An 18,186-nucleotide genomic window follows, 5' to 3' on the forward strand; every position below is an offset into this window, starting at 1 on the left:
CCGGTGTTCCTTCAGGTAGGTCACTTGGAGAAGACACATCCAAGGAGGTGGCATTTTAGCCAAGATCTCAATGACAGAAAAAGCCAGTCACATGAAGAGGTGGGAGTCAGCACTGATGCCTGAAGCGGGGATGGCCCTGTGTGCAGGGAACAGCACCAAGGGCACGTGACACAACATGGAGTGGGGATCAGCTGGGTGGGAAGAGAGTCAGATCACATGCGATCCTATAATATAGGCTTATATATTATATATAATGTAATCTGGACCTTAGTCCAGATAGTAATATATATAACATAATCTGGACCTTAGTTAAAATATTCTAGGAAGTCACTGGAGGGTTTTAAGTAGAGACACATCCTGGTTTACATTCTGAAAAGAGCCCAGCAGCTGCTGTGCCGAAAGTGAATGTTAGGGGCCAGGGAGAGGAGGACCACGGGGGGCCCTAGAAGAGAGAGAGGTGGCTTAGCAGACAGCATGGCTGTGCAGGTGCAGGCCAGGGCACGGACAAGATACAATCTGGAACCTGGACGCAGAGCCAGTGGGACTGCTGAACAACTGCCTGAGAGAAGGTGACAGACAGGAAGAGTCCAGGATGAGGCCTGGGTTTGGGGCATCAGTAACTCGGGGTCATGATGCCATCTGCTAAGACAGCACGCCACAGAGGGGCTCGGGGACAGGTCAGCTTTGAAAATGCTCTGAGACGTCCAGGTGGGTACATGAACCTGGATGTCGGGGAGGAATCGAAGCTCGAGATCGACAGCTTGGGAGGCAACGGCATTCAGGTGCTGAGAGGGAGATCGCGTGGGAGTACGGAGGTGGAGAAGAGGGTCAGCCCCACCCCCGAGAGACGTCCCCCCATGGACCCCGGGGCAGGGGGCAGGAGGCGGCCAAGCTCTGAGCCGAGCCCTGGATGGAGAGGGAAGGAAACAGGGCGGAAAGAATGTCAAGGAGGAGGTGTGGTTAATGGGGTCAAAGCAGCAGAGAGTATGAAAATAAAAGTGACAACCGGAATGTCACCACGGACGCCGCTGAGCTGCACAGGAACGGTCTCAGGAGGGGACACGCCAGGTGGCCGCGTGGTGAAGGGCAGAAGGAGTAAAGAAGCAGCGAGGAGGTGAGAAGGGCTGCCACTGACAGCTCCCTCTGGATTGCCTGCTGCGAGGGGAGCCGAGGGCAGGCCTGAGCTACAGGGAGGCAGCGAAGGCGGTGGCGTCTGGGATTTTCCAGTCCCCCGTGTGCTGGTGTGAGTGACTCAGCGGAGCCGGGAAGCCAAGGTGCAGGGAGGGATACGCATGTAGCACCAGCTCCGGTAAGGTGCCTGGGTCGAAAGAACAGGGAAGAGAGGGAACGAGATGTAGATGCTAGGAGGCCTGGGAAGACGAGGCCAGGTCGCAGGAGGGCAGGGAGGGGAGGAGAGCGGTAGAGGTTGCTCTTGGCAAGGCCCTGCACCTGGAGCAGGGAGGGGTAGAGACCTGCATGCTGGTGGGTCGGAGACATCTGGAAGGAAGGGGTTACAGGGCCAAAGTTGTATCTGGTAGCTGCAAGGACCGGAGAAGTCAAGGCGGCCTTGTGGGCGGCCCATCAGAGAACAGGCTCCCTGAACAAGAGGGGGAACCCCGGCCCGGCGCTCACCGACACCATCTTGCCCTCGGAGGGCATGAAGGCGGGCCGGTTGCTGATCCGAAGCTTGGTCTGCAGCGTGTTGAAGTTGATCTCCAGCTGGCACTTCTCCTGCACCTTGGGCGGCTTGTGCTTGCGCCGATAGTCCCGGAAGTCCTCCAGCTTCTGCTGCATGGCGCGCATGGTCTTCTCAGGGGCCCGGTTCTCCAGCCAGGGGATCGTGCGACGAATCCATTCCAACAGCTGCTCCCAAAGCACAGAAACGCTGCTGGAAACACCAGCAGACTGCCCCCCCGTTAAAAACCAAAACCCAAACCCAAACCCAAAACAACAACACCAAAAAAACAGAAGCACCTAACAACTGGCATGGGTTCACCCAACGTTCCTCAAATTACAGACTACGAACACAGTAACTCCCGACCGAGAGGAGAAAATAAGACGGCACCCCAGCGCACAGTGGCATGAATGAAAACTTCGATGTCCCTCCCACCATGGCCACTGGCGATCACCCCAACGATGCCACACACAGGTCAGAAACTTAAGAGTCAGCACGAGTCATGTTTCCACAAAAATGGGACGTTACCAGGAAATTCGGGGACCGGACATTAGCAGACAAATGCTGGATGGAGCTTTCAAATGGAAAACAAAAACCTGACAGGGTGAAATGGAAACTCAGCAAAGACTTGGGTTTGGCTTAAAAATGTAACTCTCTTTTGAATAAGCTCAAATCTAATGAAGCTATTCACCAGAGAAATGGACTGTCGACCTGGGACCGACTCCCCACCAGTGTATATTTTGATTTGTTATCTAGCTTTCAAGGAAATCCACATGGTCGAAGTGAAAATGGTAGTGAATTTCTAAGCAGGAAGTGATATACCCCCTTCTCTTAAATTACTGACAAGCTGAAAGGCCACTAATAATTTGCATTTATGACAGCAGGTGAGAATGAAAGCTAGTTAAACCGGTGATACACCGGCAGTCTAAGGGTCTGAGGAGGATGAACAAAGGACCAGGAGAGAAAAGGAAGGATGTAATTGCTGAGGAGTATCTGTCCTTTGATCCTGGTGGTGCCTGAAGTGGGCTGCCGGGGTTAAACACTGCTGACAAACCGAATTTTCCCATCGCAGCAGGAGGGAAATAGAAACTCGGCACCATCCGGCGGGATTACCATGAACACTCCTTTGGAAGACTGCTTCCCAGGATCCCGACGCTTTTGCCAGGACAGACCACGTATCAGCTAAATTCAGTCAGAGCGAAAATGATTTGGTCTGTGATAATGCGTCGCTGTCACGGAGATCAAGCCAGAGGGGTATGTGGCCGTGCACGGCACTCAGCCCGTCCCTTGTATGGGAGAAGCCACGTCGCGGCAGGACGAGGCTGTGCAAGTTGCTACTTCGGCCAAAATCAGAACAGAAAGAAGAACGACGTGGAAAGTGCTTTTGTAACCTAGAGTCTGGCTGAAGAGCTGCAGGAGGCATCATGGAAACTCATGTGCAAGGACGTTGGATGGAGGGCCCTGTCTCCCCCACGTCTCCCTCTAGGTTTTCATAGACAACACAAGGCTGAGCCTCGTCTCACAACAGTTCTATGATGCTCGGTCACTGTGTAGAGCAGGGCTTTGGAATAACACAGGGTACCCTATGTGAGGTCAGTAACCAATGAAGCAGGGAGAAAAAAAACAAGTAAGGCAAGTGAGTCGTCGGGGGGCGTCCGACCCTGGGGGTGCAGAGCTGAGAATGGCATCACACACCCCCCCTTCTGAAAACACATGAACGACCTCTATGCCTCGGGGTGGCTGGGAAGCCCATCAGGATTGCTTCTGGGCCAGTAAGTAAGTTGTTACGAGACGAACCACCTCTGAGATCGAGTGTAGCTCCCTACTTTTGATTCCATCTGAGATGAAAAATGCAAAGAAAGGCAACACTGACAGTCGGGGTTCACCCTCCGTGCCTCACCCTCTGGGTGGGAATGGACAGGACTGCCGGTCCCCCGCTTCCTTTACCTCACTTGCTAGCCTCTCATATTCTTCCATCAGCCTCTCATTCTCTTGATTCACAGCAAGAACCTTACATATCCTGTTAGCTGCTGTCTCGGCCTGTAAAACACAATAGGTAAACAGGACAGCTCTGTGACAGGGAGGCGCATGCACAGAATGGAGCGTGAGAGGGCAGGAGAGGGGATGAGGTGATGGCGTGCTGTAAACAGTGCAGATTCAAAGTCAGGGTGGAGTAAGGCTGAGGGTATGGCTGTTTAACACTATGGATCGTTTCACACCTTTTGTTACACAGACTTACACGGCAGGCTGAATGTACTGTGGGGAGTAACGGGGAGATACCATTAGTCTAAAACAGAAGCTTCATAAAACAGCAAGCAAGTTAGTGACAGAAATAAATGGGTCAAGGAAGCCAAATTCTCCCGTCCCTGAATGTCCACCCGAGTACTCTACTGACCTCCTGACAGTGGGGTGAGAACTCTCTAAATACCATCAGCCTTTGGAAATCAAAGCAAAAAAAATTGGCTCCTGCAATTGGCATTGCACCGAATTAACAGAAGACCTCTTGTCCTAAAATAAATATGTGGATCTTGCTAGGTGGGAACCTTCCACAGAGCAAGATTTGTTTAACGTACATGAGAAGTGGTTGAGGTGTACATAATTCTCGGCCATAACTTTGTGGAGGGGCACTTGGGCCAGGAGTGGCAAAGTGCCCCGAACCACGACCATGTGATGAACCAAGAAGAGCCAAATTGCCCCCCCCCGGCCCCCCAACCTGTCCCAAAGCCTTGCCTCTAAAGCCCGCCATAGGGTCCATCTGCAGTTAGCATCATGTGCTGGTGACAGTCATAAAGAAATCACAGAAAACAATACTATGTTGTCACCACAATCCATCGGTTTTCTCCAAGCAGAGACAGGTGAAGGGGCAAGAGACAGGTGCATATGGAGGTAGCTGAGGGACCATCACTCACAACGTGTGTCTTAAGAAATGTGGATTTTTCTGAGGTTTTAACCTTACTATCATTTTGCTATTTCAATTAAGATTAGTCTTGAAGGATGTCAGAACCGATCACTGAGCAGTGAAGGCAGTCTCTAGGCAGAGGAGAATAAGGGACACCAGCAAGGTGCTCGTCTCTCCTCAACAAATGTCCCCTTCACTGTTCAATGAACGTGGCACCATTTTCAAGGCACCTGTTTTTTCCTAAAGCACAAATGTTTCCCACAATTTACTAATGAAATAAAAGCAGGAGCTTAGAAGGAAGGAAAGATAGGAGCGCCTGGGTGGGTCAGTCGGTTAAGCGTCTGACTTCGGCTCAGGTTGTGATCTCACGGTCCGTGGGTTCGAGCCGTGCATCAGGCTCTGTGCTGACAGCTGGGAGCCTGGAGCCTGCTTCAGATTCTGTGTCTCCCTCTCTCTCTGCCCCTCCCCCAGCTTGCACTCTGTCTCTGTCTCTCAAAATTGAATAAACGATAAAAAAAAATTTTTTTTTTTAAAAAAGGAGGAAAGATAAAAAAAAATTTAAAAAAACCTTCAGGAACTGTCTAAAGTTAAAGCTATTACCAAAAACAATTCCCAGTTTGGAACTTGCCATATTAGGTCATTACAAAACACTTAGAAGGATTCCAGGGTAAGATGTGAAGCGTACAAATGCACGCCCAGGTAGGCGCACGCGCATACACACACACGCACACACACACACACACAACTAAAACCGATGCAGAACAGCAGCCCAGATCGACACGTGTTGAATACCTGCTCCGCGCCCGCAAACGCATGGTAGAAGCAGGAAACGTATGTCATGATAGCTCTTTCATCGGGCTTGGGAGTGTTCACAATGTCTGAAGGGAGGGAAAAAATAACACAGAGAACAAACACACACACAGATGAAGAGTAGAAACCAGGGTGAACAAAGGGAAGAACAAATTGGTTTACACTGATCCATTTTCTGTGTGTTTCTCGGGCCCACAGTGCCGGCGCTCAGGAAGGCTCTCCAGCCCCGACGTGGTTTGTGAACAGAACAACTGGGACCGGCATGGCTTTAAAACAATCCAACGGAGGGCCTTTCTTCCTCCCCTGCCCCGTGATGAGCTTGTAAAAGTACAGCTGAGCCATTAACTGGGGGGGACTGGGTGCTGCACCTCAGGGCTTGCTATCACTTCCTAATGACGTGTGAGGCCCACGTCCGCTCATCTTTTGACCACATCGGGTCATCTGCCGCTTTCGCTCTGAGCGACACATGTGACCTCGCAAGATGCTGTGAATCCGGGCAGCGCTCCGAGCCCCCATCTCTCCTGCCACCTTCCCACCCCACCTTTGTAACTGCTGGCTTTCTGGATCCTGTAAGGAGGATGTTCACCGGAGAGGGCATGGCTTTTAATGCCTTCTGCGCGTACTTACCTTGCCATTTACAGAAATCACCATGGGTAATAAAACATCTAAAGAGAAGGATATACGCGGCTTGTACTTATTGTGACTCTTGCTAGCGTTTGCATTAGCTGCCGAAATAACCAACAGGAAGAGAGAAAACAGAACCGTGTGACCACACATCCTTTCTTCCTTCACCTGGGCAACACCATTTTTTTTTTTTTTTTTTTTTTCTGAATTGCTTTTTACCTGTAAACTCCGTTCCGTCACTGGACAAAACGAAATTGAAGGAAAAAAAAAAAAAAGATACCTTGTAATTCCCTAAGGGTGAAAACCTAGTCATTGGGTTTTCAGAGGGTATTAATAGAAAGGATGCGGGGGTTGTGTAACAGTATGGAATCTTCTGGAAAACAAACACGAACAGCATACTACTGCATGGACAGAAAGGAAGTTTCAAAGAAAACTAGACTAAAAAAGACAAATGACTGCCTTCTCAGAACCAGACAGGTCTCCTTACTCAGAGGAGAGGGGGAAAGAGAAAAATGATTGGGAAAAAAAAAAAAATTAAGACACAGAAGGTGAAGGGTGAGTGGTGACTCATGTTTTACATCCTCACCTTCTGTGCACCAGCAAAAGCATGATAGTAACAGGAAACATAAGTCATTATGGCTCTCTCATCGGGTCTGGCAGTGTATACTAAATCTGTGTGGAGAAAAGAAGGTTAACTACTCGGATGTTCTAGTACCCACAGGCTTTGCCAAGCGCGGCCTCAGAGAAGCCAAAGCAATGAATCTTCCCCCCTCACCCCCACACACTTATGTTGTCAAAACTTTGGCTCTAATCAAAGAAGTCGTTACTCTCTGTATACTTCGGAGAATTGCCAAAGAGAAGGACACGGCTAGTGCAGAAGACCCCTAGATTGGCAAGGCAGTCCCATCCACAGCCAGAGTCAGAACTCCAGGATCCCACAGAATGCACACAACAGCCCATTCCCAGAGACTCCCTACCGCGGTACGCAAGGAGGGCCCCATGGTCAACCGAGATCCACACAGCACATACGCACCCACGAATCGAAGCCTGGTGCTCACCTTAAGGAAAGGTTTGTGAGGAAAACAGGGAAACAACTTCCAGGATGTTTTAAAAGCAGGGAAGACGGGTAAGATTAGGAAAGTTTCCCCAGTGTTTGTTACAGGTAACCTGTTCATGGGAGAGAGGCCCAAGTAGCCACTGGAAAATCCCCACATAGGGTCCGGAGACCAACACAAATGACAGGAAGTGAGGTCAGCAGCCGCAGGCAGGAAGGCGAGCCTTCACCAGAGGGGTGGGCGTTCTGAGAGGAGGTGGCCAGCACGTGCTGTGGCCAAAACAGGGACATGCTCATACAGTGCTGTGGTGATGAGAAGTCTGAGTGCAGGTAGCAAGGACAAAGGGTCGGTCACATAGCCCGGGACCTGTCGGGCAGTCATATCACAACATGCCCCACACTCAAGGCAGTCAAGGTCACGACGCTGCCAGAAGTTTCCTGTGAGAAATTACAAAGAAAATAATATAGTATGTAAGCCTTTTTCTGAACCATTTGAAAGGAAAGGAAAAGAAAAGGAATAGACTAAGATGTGTCACAAGGGAGGAGGAAATGAAGGCGTACCAGGACGTCTCACTGGCCTGGAAGGATACATAGGATGGATACACGCCCAGACCAGGACTCAGAAACGAAGGGGGAAAATCTACCGACTAAGAAGCATGTCAGCATGCCAGAGGAATAATGATGGTGACCCTGAACTCACCCTCAACTGCAGTGTATTAAGGAGGCATTAATTAGCTAAATGTCTCCTGTGTTTTCCTCCCTTTAGTATTCTAGCTATTAACTCAAGTGGGTAAATTCTGGGTAGTTATTTACTCTATGGAAAGGTCCAAGGAGGTATCGCACAAATGTAAACTTGGCTTAGAGAGGACAGACAGACAAAAAGGAAAAGCAACTGTTCTCCATTGCTACTTCATTATTTTATTACTTTCTCTCTCTAAAGAGCTTTTGAAAACCGTACACAGATTCAGAGGAGTATATTCAAGTGTTAACACCCAATAATGTGGGTGTTTGATAAAATGATTAAATTAAAGGGCGCCTGGGTAGCTCAGTCGGCTGAGCATCTGACTCTTGATTTTGGCTCAGGTCATGATCTTGAGGTTCATGAGATTGAGCCCTGTGTCAGGCTCTGCACTGAGCATGGAACCTGCTTGAGATCCTCTCTCTCTCTTCCTCTCTCTCTCTCTCTCTCCCCCCTTCCCATTCACGCACACACACACCCTTTCTCTCTAAATGAATAAACATTTCTTTAAATGCTCAAATAAGTGGGTAAAATTAGAACCCTACTTCAAAGATCACTGTTTTGAGTTGCACTGTGTCCCTCAAAAAGATATACTGAAGTCCTAACTCCCGCCCCCAGTACCTGAGAATGTGACCTTGTTTGTAAGTAGGCCTTCACTAATATACTCAAGTTAAGATGAGGTCATGCTGGGGTAGGGAAGATCCTTAACCCAATATGACTGGTGTCCTTATAAGAAGAGGGAAAGAGATAGAGAGACAGACATGGACAGAAGGTGGTCATGTAAGGACAAAGTCAGAGGTTGGAGTGATGGATGATACCATAAGCCAAGGAATGCCTGGGGCTTCTTGAAGCTGGAAGAGGAAGGAAGACACCTCTTCTCCAGATTTTGCAAGAAGCATGAGGCTGCCAACAGCTCGATTCCAGACTTGTAGCCTACAGAACCATGAAAGAATACATTTGCGTTGTTTCAAGCCACCTAGTTTATAATTCAAAATGCAATCACCAAAAATAAGGAGGATCAGAAGATTGACAATTGCCTCTAATCAAGTTCTTTGCTTTCCCCCAACCATGTCAATTAGGGGAAGAAATGGACCATCAGGGAAGAATAGTATCAACAACAAACATAGTAATAGAAGTTCCTTGAGGGTAGGACCCTGCCTTCCACACCTCGTGATCTCCTGCAGGACCTAGCAGGGTCCTGCACACAGTGGGCGCTCGATACACATCTGTTGAGTGAGAAGAGAATCGCAAACAAGTGAATTGAATGGATGGTCTCCACATATCTGTCCTTTCAATGGTGTGCCGTAGGTACAACGCACACAAATTCATCACATGCAGAGAGCACAGAAGTTACTGGAAACCAGTCCCCAGCATGAATGGTGCTCAGCTGAAAAACTGCTGAGAAAGTTAGCTTCTTTCAGATCTAACTAAATGTAATTTAGACCCAAAATGAAACGTGGAAGCTTGAGAGGCACACTGATGGCTGAACGTTCAGTCTTGTGTATTTCGATTCTGTAACTTCTTCTGGCTGGAAGGATTTTTTTTTCCCTTGTGAAGTCCTGACACTTCACAAGATTTCTTTGCTAAACTTGTCTCCATTGTTAAGAGAAATAACGATGTGTTGTTACAAAAATAAAAATCACAAAGCAAATCACAAAGCAAAGCATTCTGCCTTTTCTTTGCCAAAGCTGAACCTTTTATCAAATTATTTTCACTATAGTTTTGCTACGTGGTTTTGAGCAGGATTTTTAAAAAGAATTCAAGAGCCAGGTACAAGGAAATTTCCCTTAACCCTCCTGTGGCCAAGGACAGAAACTTCCTCAGATTCTTAAGTACTCCAGATGTAACTTGGCTATACAGTTTTACAAACCCCCACACATGGCCATAGCATGCACAGTCCACGGATTTTATGTGAGTCGGTAAACACAATTTTCCTCTTACCTTCAGCATCCAGCATTTTGGGAATATCCAGGTGTTTCTCTGCAATTTCCATGGCCAGGTTAATATTTCCTATTGGGTCATCCTGTGTGAAACACAGCATAGCCAGTTTTTGAAAGTATCTTTTGGACAGGGGTTACGAGTAATGTTTTTTACATACCTTACTTTTCAGAGGAGACTTTCTCATGCCCACCACATAACCATGAGAGTGTAAGTAATATTCCTTCTTATCTTTTCCCAATCCCTCCAAACATTTAGAGAAAAACCAAAAATGATGTGAAAGCCACACGAGCCATGCACACTGCAAATCATAAGATGTGAGCCAAATGAAGAGGCCAACTGCTTTGTAGGCAGAAAAGTTGACAGATATTCTCTCACGGACCGGAAAGAACCCTGAAGACCTCCAAGCTTATTTTCAAGTCTACTGATGACAACATTTAAATGATTCCAGAAGAAATCATGAAACGTACACTTTCCAGATCTGGAAGGGCATCATGGAGAATGTCTAACACCTTTGTTTTAGATGTAAGAAAGCTGAGGGGTAAAGAGGACGAAAACATGGTAGCCGGTGAAACATCTGGATCCCTAAAGAAGCAAGGGCAGCTACCCTTGAGCAAGATGGCTACCAAGATGGCTACCAAGAGCAAAAATTATGCTTCTAGGGGCACCTGGGTGGCCTAGTCGCTTAAGTGTCCTACTTCGGCTCAGGTCCTGATCTTATGGTCTGTGGGTTGGAGTTCCGTGTTGGGCTCTGTGCTAACAGCTCAGACCCTGGAGCCTGTTTTGGATTCTTTGTCTCCCTCTCTCTCTGCCCCTCCCCACTCATGCTTTCTGTGTCTCAAAATAAATAATCAAAATAAACAAACATTAAAAATTTTGAAAAAAAAGTATGCTTCTGGGAAGCTAAAGACTAAAATTATGAAAATTGTGAAGAAATTTTTGTTCTTAAGATTACATTTACCTTCACAGTAAGATTGGTTAAATTATATGTGTGTGTGTGTTAATTTATAACATAACAAAATAAATTTAACCAGAGGTGTATATCTAAAACATAGAAAAATTTAAAGACTTATTTAACACTTCTTGTTTTGATCCACTTAAGAGATTATTAGGAACCTTAAATGGGATAGGGGTAGGTAAGATAGAAAATCAAACTGAAAAGTAGTGTTAGTCCTGGGATCGCTTGAATGAATTTTAACATCAAAGTCATTTAAACATTTTAGAAACTGCAATGGTTTACAGGAGTAGAATGAGTTTCATATGCTGAAGCGGTTTTAGAAGGGCAGCCTTCAAAAACACATTCATGAGGCTCAGCAAAGAAACCCAAGTAAGCTTCCTGGCCTCACAGAGTATACATTTCAGGCAAAACATTTTTTCCAGTAAATATTTTAACAAAGCATATCATCATTTCATTAAAAGCAGCCTTATCACCAAGTGAGTCTTACCTGTGTATTTTATGCATCTATTTATAAAGCCAAATCGCTGAGTAAAAGTATCTTTCTTTTTGTTTTAAACACATAAGAAAAATTTCAGTATTAAAAATAGAATAATGGGGCGCCTTGGTGGCTCAGCCATTAACCACCTGACATCAGCTCAGGTTGTGATCTCACAGTTCGTGAGTTCAAGTCATACATCGTGTAAGCCCCATTCCTCTCTCTGCCCCTCACTCACTTGCACACTCTCTCTCTCTCTTTCGCTCTCAAAAAAATTACAACAATGTTTCTGCGACTCTGTGAAAACCACCTCATTTATACTGTGATTGAGAGAGAGAAAATGTGGCAGTTAAGTATTTTCTTGGCTCAGCTACTGGCCATGTGACCTTGGGCAGATTTCTGAATTCCATTACTTCCTTCATCTATAAAACTGGGATAATAATAGGACCTACTTCATCAGTGCATTATATTTTACTGTGCATTGTATTGGATGACTATGTATGTATATGTAACATACACAAAATAATATATATACACAATATACATATTAGTACATGTATGAATGTATGTATGTGTGATATCTATGCATGTGCAACCTACATATTAATACATACGTATGTGTATAATAAATATACGTATTTATTTATAACCGACTCTAATCTAGAGCTGTGTAACTATTAACTGCTACTGTTAATTGCTATCATTTTTCACTCATCAGACATGGCAAATTACCACAGGTCTGTGGACCATTGGTAATAAAAATCAACCACCGTAAACTGCTAATGAAACTCGTTCAATCTAGAACAATCTCTTCATTTTGCAAACAAGATCGAGATTCACTGAAAAAAATATACACTATCTCCAAGTCTGAAACTTTTCAAAATAACTCCAGAATAAGAGAATTGTGTTTGAAAAGCTGAGGCACTCAGGCAACCTTCCATTACGGTACAAGTAAATTTCTCAAGAGTAGCTGTCATCGGAGACAGGCCGGGAGGGAGGCAGTGAGCAGGTGACAGCTAAAAAGGTGCCAGGGGCACCTGAGTGGCTCAGTCAGTTAAGTGTCAGACTCCGGCTCAGGTCATGATCTCACGGTCCGTGACTTTAAGCCCCACATCGGGCTCTGTGCTGGCAGCTCGGAGCCTAGACCCTACTTCGGACTCTGTGTCTCCCTCTCTCTCTGCCCCTCCCCTGCTGGGGCCCTCTTTCTCTCAAAAATAAACAACCATTAGGGGCACCTAGGTGGCTCAGTCGGTTAAGCATCCGACTTCGGCTCAGGTCATGATCTCGCGGTCCGTGAGTTCAAGCCCCGCATCGGGCTCTGTGCTGACAGCTCAGAGCCTGGAGCCTGCTTCGGATTCTGTGTCTCCCTCTCTCTGACCCTCCCCCGTTCATGCTCTGTCTCTCTGTGTCTCAAAAATAAATAAATGTTAAAAAAAATTTTTTTTTAAAACAAACAACAACAAAAACAACCATTAAAATAATCATTGCAAAAAAGTAATAAGAAGGTGGCAAAAGCCAGGACACTCTTCCCATGACCGTGCGCACCACACAGGTGAGGGCAGCATGCAGCAGAAACAGTTCCACAGCAAAACACGTGACTCAACGTGAAGGCCACGAAGCACACCAGCAACCGGAAGGAACTGGGCCGTAACCATCACTTGGGGGAACATCTTCGGGGCAGGCAACGCCTCTAGTCCTCGATCTTCACACGTTGTTAAGTCTAGGGCAGCAGGACTACCTACCGCCAGGTTTAGAAGGGGCCTGGCATTCTTTTCTCTGTCACAGATTCACGTTTTTAAACCACTGTTAAAGAAAGGATTCTGACACTAGTGGAAACTTAAGCGAACTGAAGCTTAAGCTTAAACAGAGAATTAAAATTTCCTCAGCTGAAGTTTCTAAAGAGAGCAAAACTGAACGACAGAAACCCTTTTCCGAGGCTACGGCTAATACCTTCTGTCAATGGCAAGATGATTATGGAGTGTCCCTTGTGTGAGAAATTAATCAATTCTGAGTGAGAATGTCTGCAGCTCAACCCTGCAGAAAAGGTAAAGGGAATTTGAAAGGAAGGCCTAGGGTATTTGAACCCTTCTTTACCCCAAACCATAGATGTTTCACTTCTCATATTTACAATCTGGGAGCGTAAAATCTCTGAGACACATCTCTAAAAACCTTCAAAGTAAATCAAGCCAAATGGACGAACATATCTTAATTTGGGCCAAAAGGCTGATGTGGCTCTGGGTCTTGTCCCATCTTCATTATTTAACATTAATAATTAATTAATCGCTAATAAAAGGATTTTCCTGGCTCCCCTTCCCATTTGCACTACGTGCAAGGCTAGCTGGGGACACGATGCTGGTGGCAGCCTGGGTGTTCGTGTGAGTTCAGTGCTGATGTGCTCATTTCTGGACAACATGCTGAGACGCTGCATGCCAGGTCCCCAGAATGACCTTGTTAAGCTTTGAGTAGTCAATGAGGTCGGGCCGGTGTCTGTGGATGAGCGCACAGAGTCCAAGGCCGTCTTTCCAGCTGCATGATGGTCAGGAAGAACAGGAACACGTGTTAATGGAGAAAAAGCAGCAGCAAGGGTCAGCCCTGGGTCAGATGGAGCCCCGAAATTTGGGACGCATGGCCCCTAACGCCCTTCTGTCTGACTTAATGCACCAAAGGCCCCATGTACCTCCCTCCCTACCCAACCCAGTATACTGTAGTCCCTTCCTTGAACACCAGTCTTCTTTCCAGGGGGTTTCTAGGGTCCTCGGTTCTTCTTCATTTATAGCTTCGGGCCCAGGACTCTTCCCCGTCCCGCCAGCCCACTCTGGTTCTGGGCTGGGAGACCCGGCAGTGACGAGAAGGAAGATGCCCCTCTACTGTGTCTTGCTCTCCTCCCGGTTCAGTGCCCTCCATCCTAAACCCCTCCTCCCTCTCCTCCAAGTCTCCCATGTGGATCCAAGTGCCAGGGTCTACCCAATAAACACACATGAGGATGTCTACCCCGAAATGTCCACGACATACTTCTCTCCAAGATTCCTAGTATACTTGAAAAGTCACCATGAGCTCCCAGGTACTCCCATGTCTTTCCCCATAAGGTTCTTTACATGTTTTTAAAAAGGCAAAGACAAGCGAGCACCTGAGGGACTTAGCGAGGAGGACCTGGGCTTCCGGTCTGTTTCCCCAGAGACACCTGCGCTAACCGTTCTTCAGACAACCGAGGGCGGTGAGCCTCCCAGCGATGACCAGGGGTTCACTGAGGGCTGGGAGCTGGAGTTCTGTTCCTCCAGGGAAGGAAGGGGAGGCAGGGCAGGAGGGAAGCCCCAGGGGCAACACAGCTGAAGTGCCTGGGCCAATCTTGGGCCCAAGGAGGAAAGCAAGAAGGTCAATGAAAAGCCAGTCTGGAACTGGTTGACTTTTATGCTGGCAGAAGGTCTCAGCCCTTGGTGGCTCCTCATGCCCTCCAGACTGCGTGTTACAGGGGCAGGAAGTCCTCTTTCCCACCTCTGCCCCTCAAGGCTCGGTGCCTGACACTTGGTAGACACTCTACTGATACTTGTCTCCCCAGAAGAACCTCCCCGATCTTCCCCTGTGGCTCATCCTCACCCTTCATCTCTCTGATTACCCACAGTGGCTGGGGACTCGTTTATATTCATAGGTAACCCACGGTATAAAGGGCGACAATACAGACAGCTCGTCTACCCACAGACAGCAATGACAGAAGACCTGCATGAGGTGCATGAGGTAGAATACTGAAGCACGTGGCAAAACCGTGCTCTCGAATGGCATTTAGCTTTCATTTCTCCAGGTTCCTGTCATTCTGCAAATGTGAGTGTTCTACTTCTCTCGAATCCCAGCATACGAAGTTGGCCGATGAAGCGTCTTTCCCCGTCGAACACAGGGAGGCATCGGTGTGCAGACGATCCATTGTGGGAACACGCATTTTGCCTCGGTGGCCTTCTCACCGAGAAGCCCCGCCTTCCACCTCCTCCCAACACCAGGTGAAGGCAACGGTGAGGTGCAGTCCTACACCTCCAAACTGTGAAGCCCCATTCAGGTGCTGCAAGGTATTCACTTACCAATACCAAGCTGTTCTACCAGCGCCTCAAACCTTAATCAGACACCCCCACCCACCCCCAGAGAGATCTTAAGCATTAGAGATTCTATGGCCTCGGTTCCTCTACATACATAAAACATGGCTCAGACGGGAGCAGGAAGACACCAGTATAAGGAACCACTGTCCTCCCTGCCATCTAAGGATCCCAGTAAGAATGTAAGAACCCAGGGCCCTGGCTGCTTACCTGGTGTGGAAGTTCTGAATGTTCACATTTCTATAAGGAGCGGTTTTCCTTTGACACCAAAGCAGGAGACCTTCTTTGGCAGAGGTTTCTGTAATGACAGCCAAGAAAAAGTGTCCGCGTGGAAATACTACTTAATGCACCCAACTCCCAGTCACTTTCTAAAAGGAGACGTCCTGGGGGGGGGTGGGGGGCAACCATCAAACACATCCTCTCTTCCTGTGGTCTCTGTAGAAGGGCAGGAGCCAGAACCCTGTGCCCAAGGACTGCCTTGTGATGACACTTAAGAGACTTGCAGAGGAGGGGCACCTGGGTGGCTCAGTCAGTCAAGCATCTGACTCTTGATTTTTGGCTCAAGTCATGATCTCACGGTTCATGACTTCGAGCCCTGCGTTGGACTCCATGCTGACAGCGTGGGGTCTGCTTGGGATTCTCTCTCCCTCTCTGCCCCTCCCTCACTCCCTCTCTCAAAATAAATACAATAAACTTTAAACAATAAAAAGGACAATGCAGAAGCAACTGCAAGTTATGATACCATAAGTATCAAACAACCAGACTTCAGGGATTTGGGCAATTTACCATTTTTAAAGGAAACTTTAAAATCTGTGTGTAGTTTATGACTTCACTAACCTGTCATTCAATTCACTTACCATTTGGAATCCTGGGTAAATGGAATTCACTAGAGGCCACAGTGTCTCAGATTTACTCCCTTACCCAGTGATTGTTATAATACTGAAAGGCTTTCATTAGTGCATTTCAGGTTTGGCCACCTGAGTTCTGACCAAGTGGAAATGACACCACCCCCCTGTGGTAGCCATGAAGTTGTGCGGCTCCGATGTCCTGCTGCTGGGAGCACAGGGCAGCTCACAGAGGTCCCAGGTGGCACTCTGAATCCATCCCTCCCTCCCCAGCGGCCATACTTCCTCAGCTGCTCCAGCCAAAGACTGAGCGAGGGAGGGACCCTAGAACTGGGCCATCCTGTGCATGTGGGGCTCCTCTAAGAGCAACTGAGGCATAAGGGCTCCCCGCCAGCCTGTGAACAGACCTAAGGACCACACTGCAGGTAAGACTCTTCTCTCCCAAGCCTTCCCTTCCCTTCTCCAGCATGGGTGTTGGCCAAGCGCACTGGCCATTTCCTGTTCTTCACAGGCATTCCCCTCCACCCACCCCAGCCCCCCAAATCTCCTGCATGTCTGTTCTGGACTGAATGTTTCTATCCCCCTAAAATTCTGATGTTAAAGCACTGAACTTATTTAGATAGGGAGTCTTTGGGAGGCAATTAAGGTTGGATAAGGTCATGAGGGTGGGGCTCCCATGATGGGATTAGCACCCTTATAAGAAGAGATACAGGACATAGCAAGACGGGGGTCATCTACAAGCCAAAATGAAGGTCCTTACCAAAAACTGACCACAGTGGCATCCTGATCTTGGATTTCTAGCCTCCACAACCATGAGAAAATAAATTTCTGCTATTCAAGCCACTCAGTCTATGGTGTTTTTGAGCAGACTAAGACAGCATCTACTACCCACCTGGCACTTGCTTCTTGGAGAACCCAAAGTTACGTATATCCAAACAGTTCCTCAAACCCGCTCCTAAAATCTAGGATTCTGTCTGTCTTTAAGTGTTAACAGTTTAGAAAACCCCTGTAAACACACGGACTCTTGACTAACACTGGAACTTGGCCTCCCATTTCAGTTAGAGTTCAAGTTTATTTTTTTTAATATCAAAATAAGTATTCCATAATTATTTAAATTATCCATTCTAGTTCTGACTTCCTTTTGACCTATAACCCAGTTTAAATAAACACACTCCCAAAATTTCATGTGCTATGGAATAACTTGAATGATTCCTGTTCACATCTCTTCTCTAGAAAATTCTTGTTTGGAAAAGCAACTGAGGGGCGCCTGGGTGGCTCAGTCGGTTGAGCGGCCGACTTCGGCTCAGGCCATGATCTCACGGTCCATGAGTTCGAGCCCCGTGTCGGGCTCTGTGCTGACATCTCAGAGCCTGGAGCCTGTTTCAGATTCTGTGTCTCCCTGTCTCTGACCCTTCCCCGTTCATGCTCTGTCTCTCTCTGTCTCAAAAATAAATAAACGTTAAAAAAAAAATTTTTTTTTTTAAAAAAAAGGAAAAGCAACTGAAAGTTCTAAGACCTCATTCAAATATTAATTGGTACAGATGCTGAAGGATGAAACTCCCTATCTAGTGGTCCTGGCCAATAGAACTAATAAGAAAAAGTACGCCAGTACAGAAATAATGTACTGTACAGGCTAGCAAGGCAAACAAAGGTAAAGTAGATGAATAAAATCTCACAACTGCTATGGAAATTTAAATTTGCCAGTCACCGGGGCACCTGGGTGGCTCAGTCGGTTAAGTATCCGACTTCAGCTCAGGTCATGATCTCACAGCTCAGAGACCGGAGCCTGCTTTGGATTCTGTGTCTCCGTCTCGTTGCCCCTCCCCTGCTCATGTGCCGTCTCTCTCTTAAAAACAAACAAACATTAAAAAAGTAAAAGAAAATAAAAGGAAATAAAAATAGGGGCACCTGGGTGGCTCAGTCAGTTAAGTGTCTGACTCTTGATTTCAGCTCAGGTCATAATCTCCTAGTTAGATGAAGTCCCACACTGGGCTCTGCACTGAGCATGGAGGCTGCTTGGGACTCTCTCTCTATTCTTCCCCTGCTCACACTCTCTCTTTCTCTCTCAAAATAAGTAAACATTTTTAAAA

General features: G+C 47.1%; 1 protein-coding gene across 2 annotated transcripts in view; it reads right to left on the minus strand.

Annotated features, from left to right (window-relative positions):
• The window catches only part of ACTN2 (actinin alpha 2), a 74,382-nt gene that overhangs the window by 23,135 nt on the left and 33,061 nt on the right, over positions 1-18,186 (minus strand). Inside the window, exons 5-10 of one of the 2 annotated variants that reach the window (XM_040464963.1) lie at positions 15,462-15,549; positions 13,620-13,698; positions 9,743-9,824; positions 6,595-6,680; positions 3,623-3,715; positions 1,633-1,863 (exon numbers count right to left, since the gene is read on the minus strand). In XM_040464963.1, the coding sequence (XP_040320897.1) occupies positions 1,633-1,863; positions 3,623-3,715; positions 6,595-6,680; positions 9,743-9,824; positions 13,620-13,698; positions 15,462-15,549 (659 nt within the window). Of the gene's footprint in view, positions 1-1,632; positions 1,864-3,622; positions 3,716-5,366; positions 5,453-6,594; positions 6,681-9,742; positions 9,825-13,619; positions 13,699-15,461; positions 15,550-18,186 lie in introns of both variants that reach the window. The other variant, XM_040464962.1, reaches the window with a different exon arrangement.

This window comes from Herpailurus yagouaroundi, unplaced genomic scaffold (genome assembly GCF_014898765.1).
Source record: "Herpailurus yagouaroundi ecotype Mexico unplaced genomic scaffold, PumYag 530, whole genome shotgun sequence".
NCBI classification, from domain to species: domain Eukaryota; kingdom Metazoa; phylum Chordata; class Mammalia; order Carnivora; family Felidae; genus Herpailurus; species Herpailurus yagouaroundi.